This window comes from Topomyia yanbarensis, chromosome 3 (assembly GCF_030247195.1).
Source record: "Topomyia yanbarensis strain Yona2022 chromosome 3, ASM3024719v1, whole genome shotgun sequence".
NCBI lineage: Eukaryota > Metazoa > Arthropoda > Insecta > Diptera > Culicidae > Topomyia > Topomyia yanbarensis.
In genome coordinates, this window is record NC_080672.1 from 280,850,571 (window position 1) to 280,866,337 (window position 15,767).

At 40.2% G+C, this 15,767-nt stretch overlaps 1 protein-coding gene across 2 annotated transcripts in view; it reads left to right on the forward strand.

The window, feature by feature from the left end:
- The window catches only part of LOC131689672 (breast cancer type 2 susceptibility protein homolog), a 36,644-nt gene extending 21,405 nt beyond the window's left edge, over positions 1 to 15,239 (forward strand). For both annotated transcript variants that reach the window (XM_058974921.1, XM_058974922.1), the window contains 3 exons: positions 9,169 to 9,956; positions 10,015 to 10,229; positions 14,083 to 15,239. In XM_058974921.1, the coding sequence (XP_058830904.1) occupies positions 9,169 to 9,956; positions 10,015 to 10,229; positions 14,083 to 15,201 (2,122 nt within the window). In that variant the 3' untranslated portion in view covers positions 15,202 to 15,239. The remainder of the gene's footprint in view (positions 1 to 9,168; positions 9,957 to 10,014; positions 10,230 to 14,082) is intronic.
- The last annotated feature ends 528 nt before the right edge of the window (positions 15,240 to 15,767 follow it).

Below are 15,767 nucleotides of genomic sequence, written 5' to 3' on the forward strand. Positions count from 1 at the left end.
TACAGAGAAAAATGTGGAGAATAGGTTAATCAAGCCTCGAGATACTTTGGTTAAACGTGTGTAAGAATAGAAACCTTGTTAATATGCGTACCAGAAATGTGCTTCATTTTCCCCCATTCAATTTGTATAAAAGCTCATTAAACCGCATAAGGAGAAAATCGTTCGATTCATTTGATAATCATGAATTATGCAAAAAAAATATTCAAAGAACTATCGATCTATCTGCACCCTGTTTTTGTCACGCACGCAATAGAGCTTCGTAAAAACATCGTTGCTTTATCAAAAGCTGTGTGTTCGGATAAGTCGATTGTTTTCACTGAAGGTTTTATATGAATTGAACGGGGACAAGCTGAGCACATTTTTATCACGTATACTAACGATGTGTCGATTGCTACACACGCTCAATGTAAGATATCTACTTCAGACTTAAACGTTTTTATTTTGTTTTTTTTTTTTATTTTTGTCAAAAAGAAGACGAGATATTTGTTGTATCATACCAAAAAAACATCTATACGTCTCTAAAGTTTTTCGCTATCCGGAAGATGAAACCTAGCTATCTGATTGTCATTTCCCCAATGTATGAAGTATGTTGTTTGAACGGTACTGCCAAATCCAAGATGAATCCAATATCCTACGCATAAGAATGTCTTGGAATGCTAGAATTTAACAAACGGTCGTTGAAATGGATCAGGTGACGTTTCCGCGCAAAAGTTGCGATTGAGGATTTGTCCGTGTTTGTTCACTTTGAAGGAATTCGGCATTGGTAGAATCCCGTACACGTCGCAAAATCGCTCTCATGTCATCGGTGTAGGAAAGGTGATGTCCTTGTGGTTTGATTGCGAGAATTGGTGCAGATAAATAGTCATTAATACTGATTCATAGTTGCCTTCCATCGACATAAGAATAAAACCAGCGAACAAGTTTCCGTGAATACCGAGATTATCTAGCTTGTTTTTTATAATGTTTTGGTTGATTTTGTCGAAAGCCTTGGGTAGATCCATGAAATAGCATTGGTTTTAAGTCAGGTATTTAAGCACGAGATTCCCGGATAATTATCGACGTTCGATTTCTTTCCGCTTTTTGTGAAATGGACACATGCCGCCTTCCGTCAGGAGTGAAATATTCCAGTAGCGAGAGATAGTTTGAAGACTCGCCGAGATGGTTCTGGAAGCCCGTTGATGCATTTTAAGACAAAAATAGAACCCGGGGAGCTAGATGTCTTCAGTTTGAAGTTTACCCCAAGAATAGCTGCATTATCCACGTAAATTCATTTGGTTGTTCGGCCTGAAGTAAAGAAGTGAGAGTCGCGGTAGCTGCGACTTGTGTGGAAAGGCACTCGAAGATTGTTTGCCTTATTGAACGATACCCCGAAACTGTGTCAAAAGAACTCAACTTCATGTAGTATTTGATTTCTTACTACAACGGCTGCCTCTTTCACAGTTCTAATATTTCTATACGAATCCTTCAAACCTTAAGCATGACTGGAATCTTCTTAAGTTTTAAATGGAAGATCCAACAACAAGACAGAACGCTATTAACTTAGATTCCGATGTTTTATGCAATATTAATTCCCAAAGAAGAAAATCAGATTAACCTTCCGGCAGTCGCGCCAGTGCACTGAGTGCACGCTGGTTTGAAAATCTAGCGAAATCGTCTTCGGGCACTATTGGGTGCTCGTTCAGTTAGCGATTTGCGGAGGGTTAAACCAATTTGCGCATACAGGGTTGTTGATGATCATCGGTGTGTCGACCCTTTGTCTATATTTTTGCCATACATTGTCATTTGCTGGAAGGCAATGATTTCATGTGAGGGACCATTCAAATACCACGTGGACCAAAAACACTCGTTTTTCACCCCTCCTCCCCTACGTGGACAAGCGTGGACAATTGATGTAGCCCTACCCCTCCACACAATGTCCACGTTGACTTTCATGATGTTTTTGTCAAGTAATTTAAAAGGGTTTCCGATTTCAGATAGTAGTGTGTTGGACTGTTTTGTTACTAGCTGCAACCGGAAGAATCGAATAAAAACGTAGTTCACATTTTGTAGGTTTTCTTAGACATTTGTGAACATTACCAACATTAAAAATTGTATGCCTAAAATACATTTTTTTGCATGTCACCAAATTTAAGTAGACTACGAACTTCAATTGGCTCATATAAAATAAACAACATAATTTATAATAATTCTAAAATGTTTGTTGAAAATGATGTACAAGATTGAATCAAGTATTTTTGGAAGCAACATTTTGTTCGGTGTTGATATTCACTGATTTTGTGGCATGAACATGCTAAACTGTTAGGAGTTCTTTAAGTGTTGCACAGTTTTGAGATGATGTGAAGGAAAACATCAAACACTTATGCCAATGATGCCAATTTATAAGACATCGTTTAGATAAAATATAAGTATTTGTCCACGTGGACTGTTCCTATACCCCCACCCCTTTCTCCATGGGCAAGCGTGGACCTACCTACCCTCCCCCAAATAGTCCACGTGGTATATAGATGGTCCCTGAACATTATTTTCCGAAGAAACATATAATAAAATGAATTGCTACAGTAACGTTCGGTCTCGTTTTGGTACAGCTACGAAATGGGAATTCGCAAATAGTACTCGCGGTTAATTACTGTTCTTAAAAGGGTAAAGGTTTCAGCGCAAAAAATCAATTTTTTTGTCAATATTGTTAGAAAGTTGGGTGAAGCGAATTGATCGAAACTTTTGTACATTAAACTACATCATTTCAATAAAATCTATGAATCTATGAAAAGAAAAAAATGACCCCCATCGCCCCACCCCTGAGTCGATTCGTAATCACACCAGGAGTACTTGCTCCAAATTTGAAACAAATCAGACAAGTCTAGCTACCGGACCAACATGCCTGAAGTTCGTATGGGATTTTTTGACAATTTATATGGAGAAAGCCCACTAGCTTGCATTTTCGCCGCTAGGTGGCATTGTATGCATTGTACTATCACTGTAAGTGAAAATAAGATAGATAATTTAATTGTCTACAACTTTGCCGAAGACTGCTAATCAATCCGACTTTGTTAAAAGAAGTTATTAAACTTTTAGCGAAGTAATGTTCAGAAGAATTGTAGTACATAATACGAGTTATCTTTTGGTTAGAAAATTTTAGTTCCACATGTTACCGCATAGAGGGCGCCAACACTAACTTTTCAACGGAGAGAGATAGAAATGAGGTGTCTTCTACAGAGTTGTAGAACAAGCATTTTGTAATAATTCTCCCGAACATCTTGGTATTCTGTATCTCTTCTATAAAAAGTTAGTATTGGCGCCCTCTATGCGGTCACATATGGAACTAAAATTTTCTAATCAAAACATAACTCGTATTATGTACTACAATTCTTCTGAACATACTATTGAGCTAAATCTAACAATTATTTCGCAAAATGAATAGTTGGTGGGAATCAAATACTGATACACAGCCATGCACTGCTAGGCCCCATGCAAAACTGACTCAGACATTACTTCGCTAAAAGTTTAATAACTTCTTTTAACAAAGTCGGATTGACTAGCAGTCTTCGGAAAAGTTGTAGACAATTAAATTATCTTTCTTATTTTCACTTATAGTGATAATACGATGCATACAGTGTCACCTAGCGGCGAAAATGCGAGTTAGTGGGTTTTCTCCATATAAATTGTCGAAAAATCTCATACAAGTTGCAGGCACCTTGGTTCGGTAGCTAAACTTGTCCGATTTGCTTCAAATTTGTAGCAAGTACTCCTGGTGGAACTAGGAATCGACTAAGGGGTGGGCCGATTGAGTTTTCAAAAATTCATTATTTTTCTGGGCAGTCTAGTGTGTATGTATGTATGTACAAAATGTCATGTAATTATCTCAGCAATGGCTGAACCGATCTTAATGAAACTAGTTTCAAATGAAAGGCCTAACGTTGCCATTTGACACTATTTTTTGTTTTTTGATTTTCGATATGTTGTTTACTTTTTGAGATATGGGCGATTTTGTCAAAACACAGCAGGTTTTTTTGCAATTAACCTTCGAACGATGCAATACTGTCCCACAAACTGCACATAAATAGAAAGCTTATAAAAATACCTTTCGAACAGATTATAGATTGTCAAAATCCGTGCACGAGCGGCGGAGATATTAAACATTTTGTATTTTTAGTCCTCGCTTACCAATTTCCACTAACTAAAAATGAGATTGTTTCATACAGAGTATTGCTTTACTGGTGTTTTAGGGGCAAAACTAAACCGATTTTGAATATCGGGGTATGAAAACACATCTACGTGATTCAAGGAATTCGATGTTGAGAACATTTTGTGAATTACCTTTATAATAAATTAACTATTTCTCAAAAATCAATTTCTAGTATTTATCTCTTGGATTAGGCATTGCGTTCAATCATGAGGTAAATGTTGAATGGTATATTGTAACTCGTCAGGGTAACAATTTAGCACTGGGTGGAAATACACCCTTTCGTGCGTACTCTCTCCGTAGAGTGCATTGTTTACGAAAATTTATGCTCACCGCTGTTTCGATACCGTTCACTTTTTCTTGTAAATTTTTATATATTTTCGCGTTTGTGAACGGTTTTGTGCGTTCAGATAGGTGTAGTAATTTTTGTTTGACAATTGTACATAGTTAACATAGGGCTTAGATAGGCCACCGCTCTCATACTGCTGAAATACGTGTACTAGCTATGCTGCACATAGGTGATGACAGCTATGCGGCGGTACGGGTTTTTTGGTGTTGGTATTTACGGTCGATTTCCGTTAGAAAGTGACGGACCACGGCAACGAAAAGACGTCCAGAAAATTATTGTTTTTATTTCGGGACAGTTTCCCGCCACCGTAACCAACGTTCAGTGCGCGTGTTCGACGGTCGATTTCCGTTGAAAGTGCCGGCCCGTGGTCCCGGTGCTCGTTTATTTAGTGGTGCTGGATCGCCGTCGTGGGAAGCTAATTCCCAAGGAGCTTTCACTTCCCCGGCTAACCGTTAAGGATCCGACGCACCCGCCCCTCTCGCTGCAGAGGATAAGTCGAACGAGCCTCGCTCTCCTCTGCAGCTAACAGCCAAGGAGAGGGAAGCAGGTAGGACGACGGCTCCACCTGGGAAGAACACTGCGGTGTCTTCCGGGATTCCTTGCGGAAGCAAGGGAATCCGGTGATTCGTCACCAACGTCGCTTGGGAGGTTCCAACAAAAAAGCCAAGCTCACCTCCCTAGCTAATTGTTAAGGACCGCTGCCGGAGCAGCCAACGTAAATAGAGCGAACTCGGCCGTTGCTGTCCCGGCCGGTCGGAGGAAACCGCCCGCAGCAGTGCGTCTTCAACGGCAGTGTGCAGTGAAGGGAGAGTTGGTGGAAATAAACACGGTAAAATTAAATTTATATATTTGTGTTCTATTAGTTTGTCGTGTTACGAAAATCCAAAATTCCGGTAGAGGCACCTAGGCCGCCCTGAAAAGAAGGGTCCGCCGGGCAAATTTATATAAGAACCTGAGTAGTGGGCAAACCCCTACTTACAATATCAATACACAGATCAACAAGTAATTCACCTAGTAGTGAGATAAAAGATTTCTCATATAATTATACTCGTAGCGTCACTGAAAGCAACTATATGTTCGAAGCCCAAAAGTCTAGCGAAAATTTAGCTCTTTTGCAAGATTTAGGTTATACTGGTTATGGCGCAAAAATTACTACTTACATTATTTATGATAAGAATATAAGAAATCAATATATCATAATAATAACCTATAAAAATAATGTCACTGCATTAACCATCATTTGCCATTCCTCACACGCCCCCCCCCCCCCCACCCATCTCTCTCTCTCTCTCTCTCTCTCTCTCTCTCTCTCTCGCTCTCTCTGTCTTTCTGTCTCTCTCCTGTCGCATCTATCTAGCTATTTCTGTATCCATTTCTAAGTTGTGTGATAAGATCTTCTGCCAATCTGAAATATTTATTTATTGTAATTGCGAAGGTTTGAGAAAACAAAACTATTTTTTGTCTGCTGCTACATCAACTCAACTTTAATTCAATTGTATTCAAAGCCTTTATCTACACTATAATTAAGGAAATTCATGGCTATATCAGAAAAATATTTGGCTTAACTGGGTAATATGAAAGTTTGACGATGAAAATTTTCAAAAGAGACATTCCACTATTCGTATCTCTATTGAATTTTGAATGAAACATATGCTCAAAGACTGAAAGCTGAAGCCAGCAGGATTGAACTTGTCATCAACGTTTCGAAGACAAAATGCATGAGAGGAAGAGGTTCTAGAGACGACAATGTGAACCTCCCACCCGAGTTCGGATTGACGGTGACGAAATCGAGATGGTCGACGAATTCATGTATTTGGGCTCACTGGTAACCGACGACAATGATAACAGCAGTGAAATTCAGAGACGGATCTTGGCGGGAGATCGTGCCTACTTTGGACTCCGGAGGACGCTCCGGTCGAACAAAATTCGCCGCCGTACGAAGTTGATTATCTACAAGACGCTGATTAGATCGGTGGTCCTCTACGGCCACGAGACCTGGACTATGCTCATGGAGGACCGCGCCCTTGGAGTTTTCGAACGAAAGGCGTTGCGTACCATCTATGGTGGCGTGCAGATGGAAGACGGAACGTGGCGCACGCGAATGAACCATGAGTTGTATCAGCTGCACATTCGTTGTATTGGTACGAACTTTCATGAAAAATAACGGATCAAAGACCAAAAATATCCACAAATTAGATCCAGGAAAAGAAGTCTCCCAAAGTACCCACTCTCGATGGGGGATGCAATTACAATGTCTGGATATACTGAGTAGTTTGAACCATTTCTTTTTCACAGTATTGGCCTGTATAGGACTTATTTATTCATATTTCCTGCACGAGAATTCGGACCGAAACAATTTGAAAGCTATGAGGATGAATGGAAAGAGACTGCATTGCAATCAACTGAATGCACGGCTTTTATGCTATCGACATAGCCTAGACATTTCACACTATTTACTTCAATGCAAATAAAAACTTTGAAATATCTACCTATCTCATTCGCGAATCGCATTCTTCCTGTCGTTCTCTGTTCAAGGGGCATGTGACCTTGTTTCACTTTACTATATTCAATTGCGCGTTAAAAAACTGGACCAGTAAATTCTATTCTGTACATAAATCTTTTTTTCGGGAATAGATGACCAAAAAATAAATTTCGAATTCCAAAGCAAATTGAACGTCCCAGGTTCCTGATAACTAATTAAGGTCCAACAATAAAGTAGAAACACCAGATAATCTTAAAACGACGCCGTCAAGTAAAGAAGCATGAAAACAAAAAGAATAAAACCAAAAAAAGATGGAAGCCCTAGAAAGTTCATTGCATATTTATTAGCCTTTTCTCAGAAAATGGGATTTTCAAAAACATTTCAAAACATTCTGATGCAATGGTTCTCAAATTCGTACAATCCGGTTTATTCATTTTCTTTGTTCAAAAATGTTTTTAGCTTCAAATATATGACCATTTCATTTTAATTAATTATTTCATTTCGCATCTTTTTATTCGTTTTGTTCATCTGCGTTCATTTTACTTATTTTATTCGTTTCATTCTTTGGATTCACTCTGATCAGTTTACTCTTTTTGTGCATTTTACTCATATCATTCATTTAACTTATTTTATTCATTGTTTTCATTGTATGCATTTTATTAATTTTTTCCAGTTTATTCATTTTGTTCAGTTTCTGACTACTTTTTCACTTTTAATCATTTCATCCAAATAATTTATTTGATCAATTTATTTCTTTATATTAATTTATAACCTTTTACCATTGTTTAATTTTTCATTTTAATCCATGCATTTTATTCTGCTCATTTTCTTCTTTTTATTCATTTTATCACTTCAGCTCATTTTGTTTATTTGATTCGTTTGTTTTATTTATGCATTTCATTTATTTTTTTACTTTATTCATTTTGTTCATCCATTCTTTTTATTCATTTTATCCATTTCGTTAATTTGATTCATTGTATTCACTGAATGAATTAAGTCAATTTGATTCATTTAATTCATTTGATGAATTTGATTCATGTGATTCTTTTGATTCATTTGATTCATTGGAATCATTTGATTCGTTTGATTCATTTGATTCATTTGATTCATATCTTTAATTTTATGCATTTCATGTTCAGTCATTTGTTTTATTTCATTCAATTTGTAAGTATGAGTCAATTTATTCTATTAATCTTATAACTATTTCTAAATATAATCTTAATTTTTATTTGATAACCCAATCTAATTTCATTCGTGTATTTTATGATTTTAATTGACATTAATTTTTGTACTTATTTTATGAATTTAAAAACCTAGTATTTCATTTTTGCTTTACTTTTTTTATTTCGGTCGTTTTGTTGATTTCTATAATTTATTCGAGATTTTATTCGTGCAAGACTAGAAACTGTTTTCATCCCACCTCTAGTTGGGTGCCTACTTCTCGTGAGTGCTGCAAACTAATCCTATAGTGAAATGTGTAAGAAATGTCTCATCTCACTGCTAGGTGGATTAAATCGGTTTTTGCTAATAAAATAGCGGAATTGCTATTTTTCAAGAGAAATTACCCCGTTTTATGAGTAGAAAGCCACCCCCCCCCTTATTGAAAAATCATCACGAAAACTCAACCAACGTAGGGACTAGGTATTTTTAACACACAATATGTATGCAAAGTTTGAAATAAATCGGTCAAATAATTTTTGAATGGCAGTTAACACCGCAAATCGTGTTTTTCCAGACACGTTCCACAAAAAGCTTCGCCACCGTATCGCTTGTAGATATTTTTGCATGAAAAAATTGCAGAATGTTATTGAAATGATGTAGTATAATGAACAAAAGTTGCGATCAATTCACTTCACCTATATTTTAAAAAAAATTGACAAAAAACTGATTTTTTAACGCTGAAACCCTTACCCGCCCCTTAACTACAATAGCGTCACGGTCCATGTAAGTTGAGATCTTGTATAAAATGGATGACGTTCCTTGTATCACATCCAATAATTTTGGAGCTGCCTTTACCCGAAATATGTCCATTTTCGCTCGATGGCCGTTTGCGCCAACCAGATTGAATAATGTTAGGTATTGATTCACTGATTAAAACATATTTTCCAGTTTCTTTTAAAATACTTTAATATGTTTCCAATATTATTTTTTTTTCAGAAAAAGCTTTTGCATCCAAAATGTAGATGGAATCCCACTTGCTTTAGGAGAACCCGATGCAATCATTCAGTTGCACCTTGATGATCACTGCTTGACGGGAGTTTCCGAGATTAGATCAGCTTTTCTTGCAGCACCAGGTGTCGACCCATCTCTAGTTCCCAGTGGTTGGGTTGAAAATGCCTGGAAATGGATTCTCATCAAACTCTCGTCTATGGAGCGCAACTTATATAAGATTTTTACCGAAATAACCACACCAGAAAATGTGATCAATCAACTGCTATATCGATACCATGTAGAAATTGATTGTGCTAAACGGCCTGTTATACGAAAAATACTGGAAAAGGACGAAGTAGCAACTAAACGGATGGTTCTATTCGTGTCTCGGGTATTTCGAGGTCAGGATCCTTCTGAGGTGGAGCTAGAATTAAGCGATGGATGGTATCCTGTCAGAACTGTCATAGATGTACCATTAACAGAAGCTGTTCTGAAAGGCAAAATCACAGTAGGAACTAAGCTTATGATCCAAGGCGCAGAACTATTAAACTTAAACGAAGGATGCTCTCCCTTGGAAACACCAGGCGATGTACGATTGAAAATTCACGCTAACTCTACGCGTCGAACACGGTGGGCGACAAAGCTGGGACTATATAAAGTACCAAAGAAATTCCTAATATCGTGCAATGATATTCTGGATCAAGGAGGACTGATAGTGTGTTTGCAGTTGGTAGTTGTACGAGTTTACCCTCTTATGTACGTGGATAAATCTCAGCGGAATGTTCAAGGCTCAGGTAAACAAGTTCGTGGATTTATAGGCTAATGCCGTATTCATCTTTTATGTTTTTACAGTACTGCGATCGGAACGTGTGGAACGTCGCCATACACTTGCGAACGATGCTAGTCGTTTTGAAAGCTTTCAGGCGCTTTTTAGTCAGGTACAAAAAGAATTCGATGCTGAAAGAAACCATAAGATCGGCAATGGTTTCAAAAAAATTCCTACAACTCTGTCATCGGCTGAGCTTCCGGAACTTTTAGATGCTGGCGTTGACTTTACATGTTTGGAGGTAAGTAAAGTACTGTTATTGAACTACTTACCAAGATTCGAAAACCGCCTGTTAGTTCATGCCTACTACACAGTCTTAGGATACATTGAGTGTTTACAGTTATTGTTATGTTTCGGCATACAATTGATACGTATCAGTTGTTAACCTTATACATCTCAGCCTGGACGTGCAAAACTGATAAGCTGTTCCAAGGTATGCTGTAATATAACACCAAAATTAATCTCATCCTCTTTTGTTCAACTTGTTGCGAAATATTCACGGAGAAAGCAGCAGACATTAGAGAGTCGGTTCGTAACTTTTTCTGTACCAAATCACTACGAATTGATCTTCTACGATTTTCTTTTGCTGATAGGAGTCGAGCTTAGGCTGAATTAGTACGAATCGCTCAAGTCTACCAACTTGTCTCACTGCAAAAGGAGCCTTGTCCCTATTTACCACGTGAACCGACAAAAGAAAAGTTACGTAAGATCACCACTAGAAGCCTGTCAACCGCGACTGGTGCCTAGTGCTGTTGTTCATCTCTGTTTTGCTTTTCGAGTACATTTTTATAAGGTTATTGCTATTTGCCTGGCAGTAGTAGATGGTTAGTTACTGAGTTTAAATTTATTGTGCCCCAATAGCGATCTACTGGACACTAGCGATGGATCCCCTTAGTAATTTATATTGTTCCTTTAAATATATTTAATATGTCAATCAACACAATATGCATAAATATCAATGATTCATTATTTTTTACCAGTTTTGCACTTGACGGAAAGCTGTCTGGTTTGCACAAAAATTTCGGCTCAAATGAAACAACCAATTTCAAGTTGGTATTCTTACGGAAACTAGCCCGAATTTCTACAGGTTTGTTTGAAATATAATTCCGCATTTTCGATGGCCGTGGAAATACCTCTGATAGCTCAGCTAATGCGACAAAAATACTAGCGAGAATATTGCGCAATCGTCAGGCTCGTCCTACTATGCGGCAACGTTAAAATCAACCCCACATATACACATTGACTCTACAGAAGTTCGCCCACATGATTTATCTAGGTTGGTATGTGAGGGGGTGAATAACCCACAATCGAAACATCCTCCATCTTATTATGGTATGCCTAGTGATATAGTGGTGGTATAAAGATGGTAGGGTTTGAGAGGGGAGCAGAGGAATGGATGGAGTGGTAGTCGGAGGGGGATGTAATGAGAGGAGTGTGGGTGAAATCAACGAGGAATAAAGGGAGGGTAACCTCTCTCCGCACACGCTTATCAGGAATCAAGAAAAATGATCGATTCAACGCCATAAAAATTGCCCCATGTTACCGAGAGTGGATCGAGTAAAGTGATTTTGACGCATAACTAAATACATCACATGGTTTCCACACAAACCCTACAACATAGCATGCAAACAAAATTGAACAAAATGGCATGAAAATGTATTCCTACGGAAGTTCTCAAGACAAAAATTGTACAAAATGTTTCGCTCGATGTATCAAATCTGATCAGCATATTTTGGCATTTGAAATGCGAATCACATGAGTCTGCGGCATGTCCGGACGAACTTAAAGTAACTTTGTACTTCGTGCTGTAGAAACTGGCAGGGGATGTTGTAGCTTTCTTTTGAAAGAGACATTTAACATTTCTGAGAAGCAGATGTGAATTCAATTCAGGAACTTAGCCACATTCCTGAAGCTTCCGGTTCCGCCGAGGCAGTCAGAGAAGAGTGTAAGGTAACATTCCGGGGGGCCAGGGCACATTTAAACGCGGAATAGTGCAAAGCAGGTCCACCTGCTACAAGATGCTATGTAGAGAAGTAGACGCTAACCCCTAGGGCAATGCTCACTGTGTCGTGTTGGCTAGGGTCAAGGGTCCTGTCCTATCACGCGCGTGCGACGCCACTATGCCGAAGAAAACCCTGCCAAGAAACGGCAGACGTTCGATATATTGGTGGAGTGCAGAGATCGCAGCCCTACGATCAGCTTGCCTACAAGCTAGACGTAGGATGCAGCGAGCCCGCACTGAGGAAGTTAGAGTGGATCGCCGTGAAGTGTTTCATGTTGCGAAATCGGCCCTTAACAAGGCCATCAAGAGCAGCAAGAGAGCGTGTTTTGACAATTTGTGCGAGGAGGCCAACGTGAATCCGTGGGGCGATGCCTACAGGATCGTGATGGCAAAGACCAAAGGGGGCGCCTCACCTCCCGAACTGCGCCAGAACGGTTGGCGAGAATTATCGAAGTACTCTTCCCGTCTCGAGCCATAAGTCCCCGGCCCCCGGCGCCGCAAGGCACGGTGGGTACAGACGACACGATGGCCCCGGTGACGAATGAAGAGCTACTTGCAGTAGCTAATTCTCTAGCGGCGAACAAAGCTCCAGGGCCTGATGGAGTTCCAAACAGCGCTCTCAAGACAGCAATCATGACGAACCCGAACATGTTCAGGTTGGCAATGCAGAGATGCCTTGACGAGTGCCGTTTTCCGGATATATGGAAAAGGCAGAAGCTGGTACTGTTGCCGAAGGCCGGGAAGCCGCCTGGTGACCCATCGGCGTACAGACCAATCTGTCTGATCGACACGACGGGCAAATTGCTTGAGAGGATTATCCTCAACAGGCTAACTCCATACGCAGAAGGTACGGAGGGCCTGTCGAGTAATCAGTTCGGTTTTTGAAAGGGAAAGTCCACGGTGGACGCTATCAACTCAGTGGTAAGGACTGCCGAGATAGCGATCCAACGGAAAAGGCGAGGTATTCGATATTGTGCGTAAGTGACACTTGATGTGAAGAACGCATTCAACAGCGCAAGCTGGGATGCCATCGCGCTCTCGTTACACCGGTTTGGTCTGCCGGTGGGCCTGTACCGGATCTTGGAAAGCTACTTCCAGAACCATGTACTATTATACGAGACCGATGCCGGTCAGAGAAGTGTTCCTATTACCGCAGGAGTTCCGCAAGGTTCAATCCTAGGCCCGGTATTATGGAACCTTATGTATGACGGGGTTCTGAGACTAAAGTTCCCTCCGGGTGTGAAAATCGTCGGTTTCGCCTATGATGTCACCCTGGCGGTCTACGGGGAGTCAATCTCCGAGGTAGAACTAACGGCTGCACACGCGATAAACATAGTGGCGGAATGGATGAGCGCGAGAGGCCTAGAGCTCGCCCATCACAAGACGGAGGTGGTTGTTGTTAATAACCGTAAATCGGTACAACAAGCAGTTATCCAAGCGGGAGAAGTCGAGATAACTTCGAAGCGAAGTCTGAAGATTCTTGGGGCCATCATAGACGACACCTTCGGCAGCCATGTCGACTATGCGTGCAAGAAGGCTTCGACGGCTGTTGCGGCATTATCGAGGATGATGTCCAACAGCTCCAAGGTGTGCGCCAGTAAACGTAGGTTACTGGCAGGTGTCGCCGTATCTATCCTTAGGTACGGTGTACCGTCCTGGGCGAGGGCACTGGAAGTAACCAGTTACCGTCGCAAATTGGAGAGCACCTACCGCTTGATGTGTCTCAGAGTGATATCTGCCTACCGCACGGTATCACACGATGCATCCTGCGTGATAGCGGGTATGATGCCAGTCGGGCTGGTCATCCGGGAGGACGAAGATTGTTTTGAATTGCGTAGGAATAGGGGAGTCCGTGTGCGTGCTAGGGTGACCTCGGTCGCCAGATGGCAGCGCGAATGGATAACTCCTCGAGAGGTAGGTGGACCCACGTGCTGATACCTAACATATCGAGCTGGGTGGGAAGACCCCATGGGGAAGTCACTTCCATCTGACACAATTCCTGTCACGTTTTTTTATCCCCAACATGTGTTTTGTGTATGCTATGCATTTTTAATGTCAAAACACTAAAACGATCCATTTCTCTGAATTTCAGATCGATTTCACTGCAACACAGCGAGACACCATCGTTGAGCATCAACGCCGACAGCAGGAAGAGTGCCTTAACGAAATCAACCGCCGAGTGAAGGAACGCATGAATAGCCAAGCTACGAATCGCAAAGTTAGTCCGCTTCTCAAAGTGCGTGTGATGGATGTCCGAAAGCCCGAGAAGGTCCTGCTTCTGTCCATTTGGCGTCCGCCGGAGGATATTGATGAAATTATGCAGGAAAGTAACGTACTGGAAATAAGGAACGCGACTGCCAGTGGTACCCGTAATGGCGAAACTCAGTTGACCACTGGGAAAAGCAGTACATACCAGCTGTTGAACCAACAGGTATTCGATTTACCCGTTGGTCATCTCAGAAAACTAACGACAATAGCTGATATTGAAATTTCCACCTTTTGCCCCCTATTCAACGAGTTTGACACGATCGGTGTTGTTGTACAAGTTGGAAGTTCAGAAGCAAAAAAATTTCAAACAGCTTACTTCGCAGATACAGCTATGAATATACTATGCGTGAATTTCTGGTATGGCATAAAAGAATATGCATACGAAGATATGGTAAAAGAACGAGTAGTTCTTTGCATTTCAAATCTACAGTGGCGAACGATCAATGCGATGAATGTAATACCGAATGCTTTCGCTACCGAATATACCACGTTCAGTGAGCATTCGAAAGTAAAACACTTTGCCGAAGCACTCTCAAAATTTCAGGCAACGCTCAATGCAATGGATTTGGAAACATTCTTAAATGAATGTTGTATAAAGATTACGCAATTGAAGGAAAAGAAACTGCCTCGATCGTCTAGTCTCAACACACCGATTCGTGTTACTGACAGTTTGCACAGCTTCAACGCTTCCACTCCTGTACGGTCAGTGCTGGGGAATTCAAATGTTCTAGCCAAAACGCCGGTAGATTTTTCTCCTGGCGTTGGTCAACCGATCAGTGCGCAGAAACGCCGAATACAATTGCTGGAAGCAGCTTACAGAAGCCCCCCGAAACTAACTCCGATTGTGATGCGCAGCAACCCTCGTGCACGTAAGAATTTTCGAATTCCTGCCAAGCTGGAAGATCGAATCGAGCAAACTAGGGAGGATGATTCGGTTTGTTAGTTTATTTGATTTTGTTAATAAACTGTTGTTTAATTCGATAGGTTGTTCCAAAAAAGTTATTAAAAACATTGTGATATAATATTCTAAAGAATGTTTTCGTGGGAGAAACTTCTAAATTGATAAAAACATTGCGCATTGGCTCTGAATGCAAATTTAGCAGGAATTTTAAGTTTTTACTAAAACTAAACAACTTGGTCTTATTATGGCTGGGAAAGTACCGTAGTTTGTGAGCTCATTCTTTATGTTGAAACAACAATTAGGGTGGTTCTACTATTACTAGTATAAAAAATCAACTTTTAAATTATTGTAGGTAGAGCCATACGACCTACAGTGAAGTTTCAAAACAACTGTTTGCTGAAGACATGTAAGCCCTCTCTGTCATGCTTTTTATTTATAATTAATTTAAAATCAAGGTTCAGGGCGTTTCTTAGTGTTTCGTATAACAATTTGTTCATATAACTTTTGCGGTATTGTTTTGGAACTGAAGTAGCCTTCAGACAACTTTAAATTATTTTAAGGAGAATAATTTGTTTCATGGTACTGTGACCGGCTCTAATTTCGCCCAG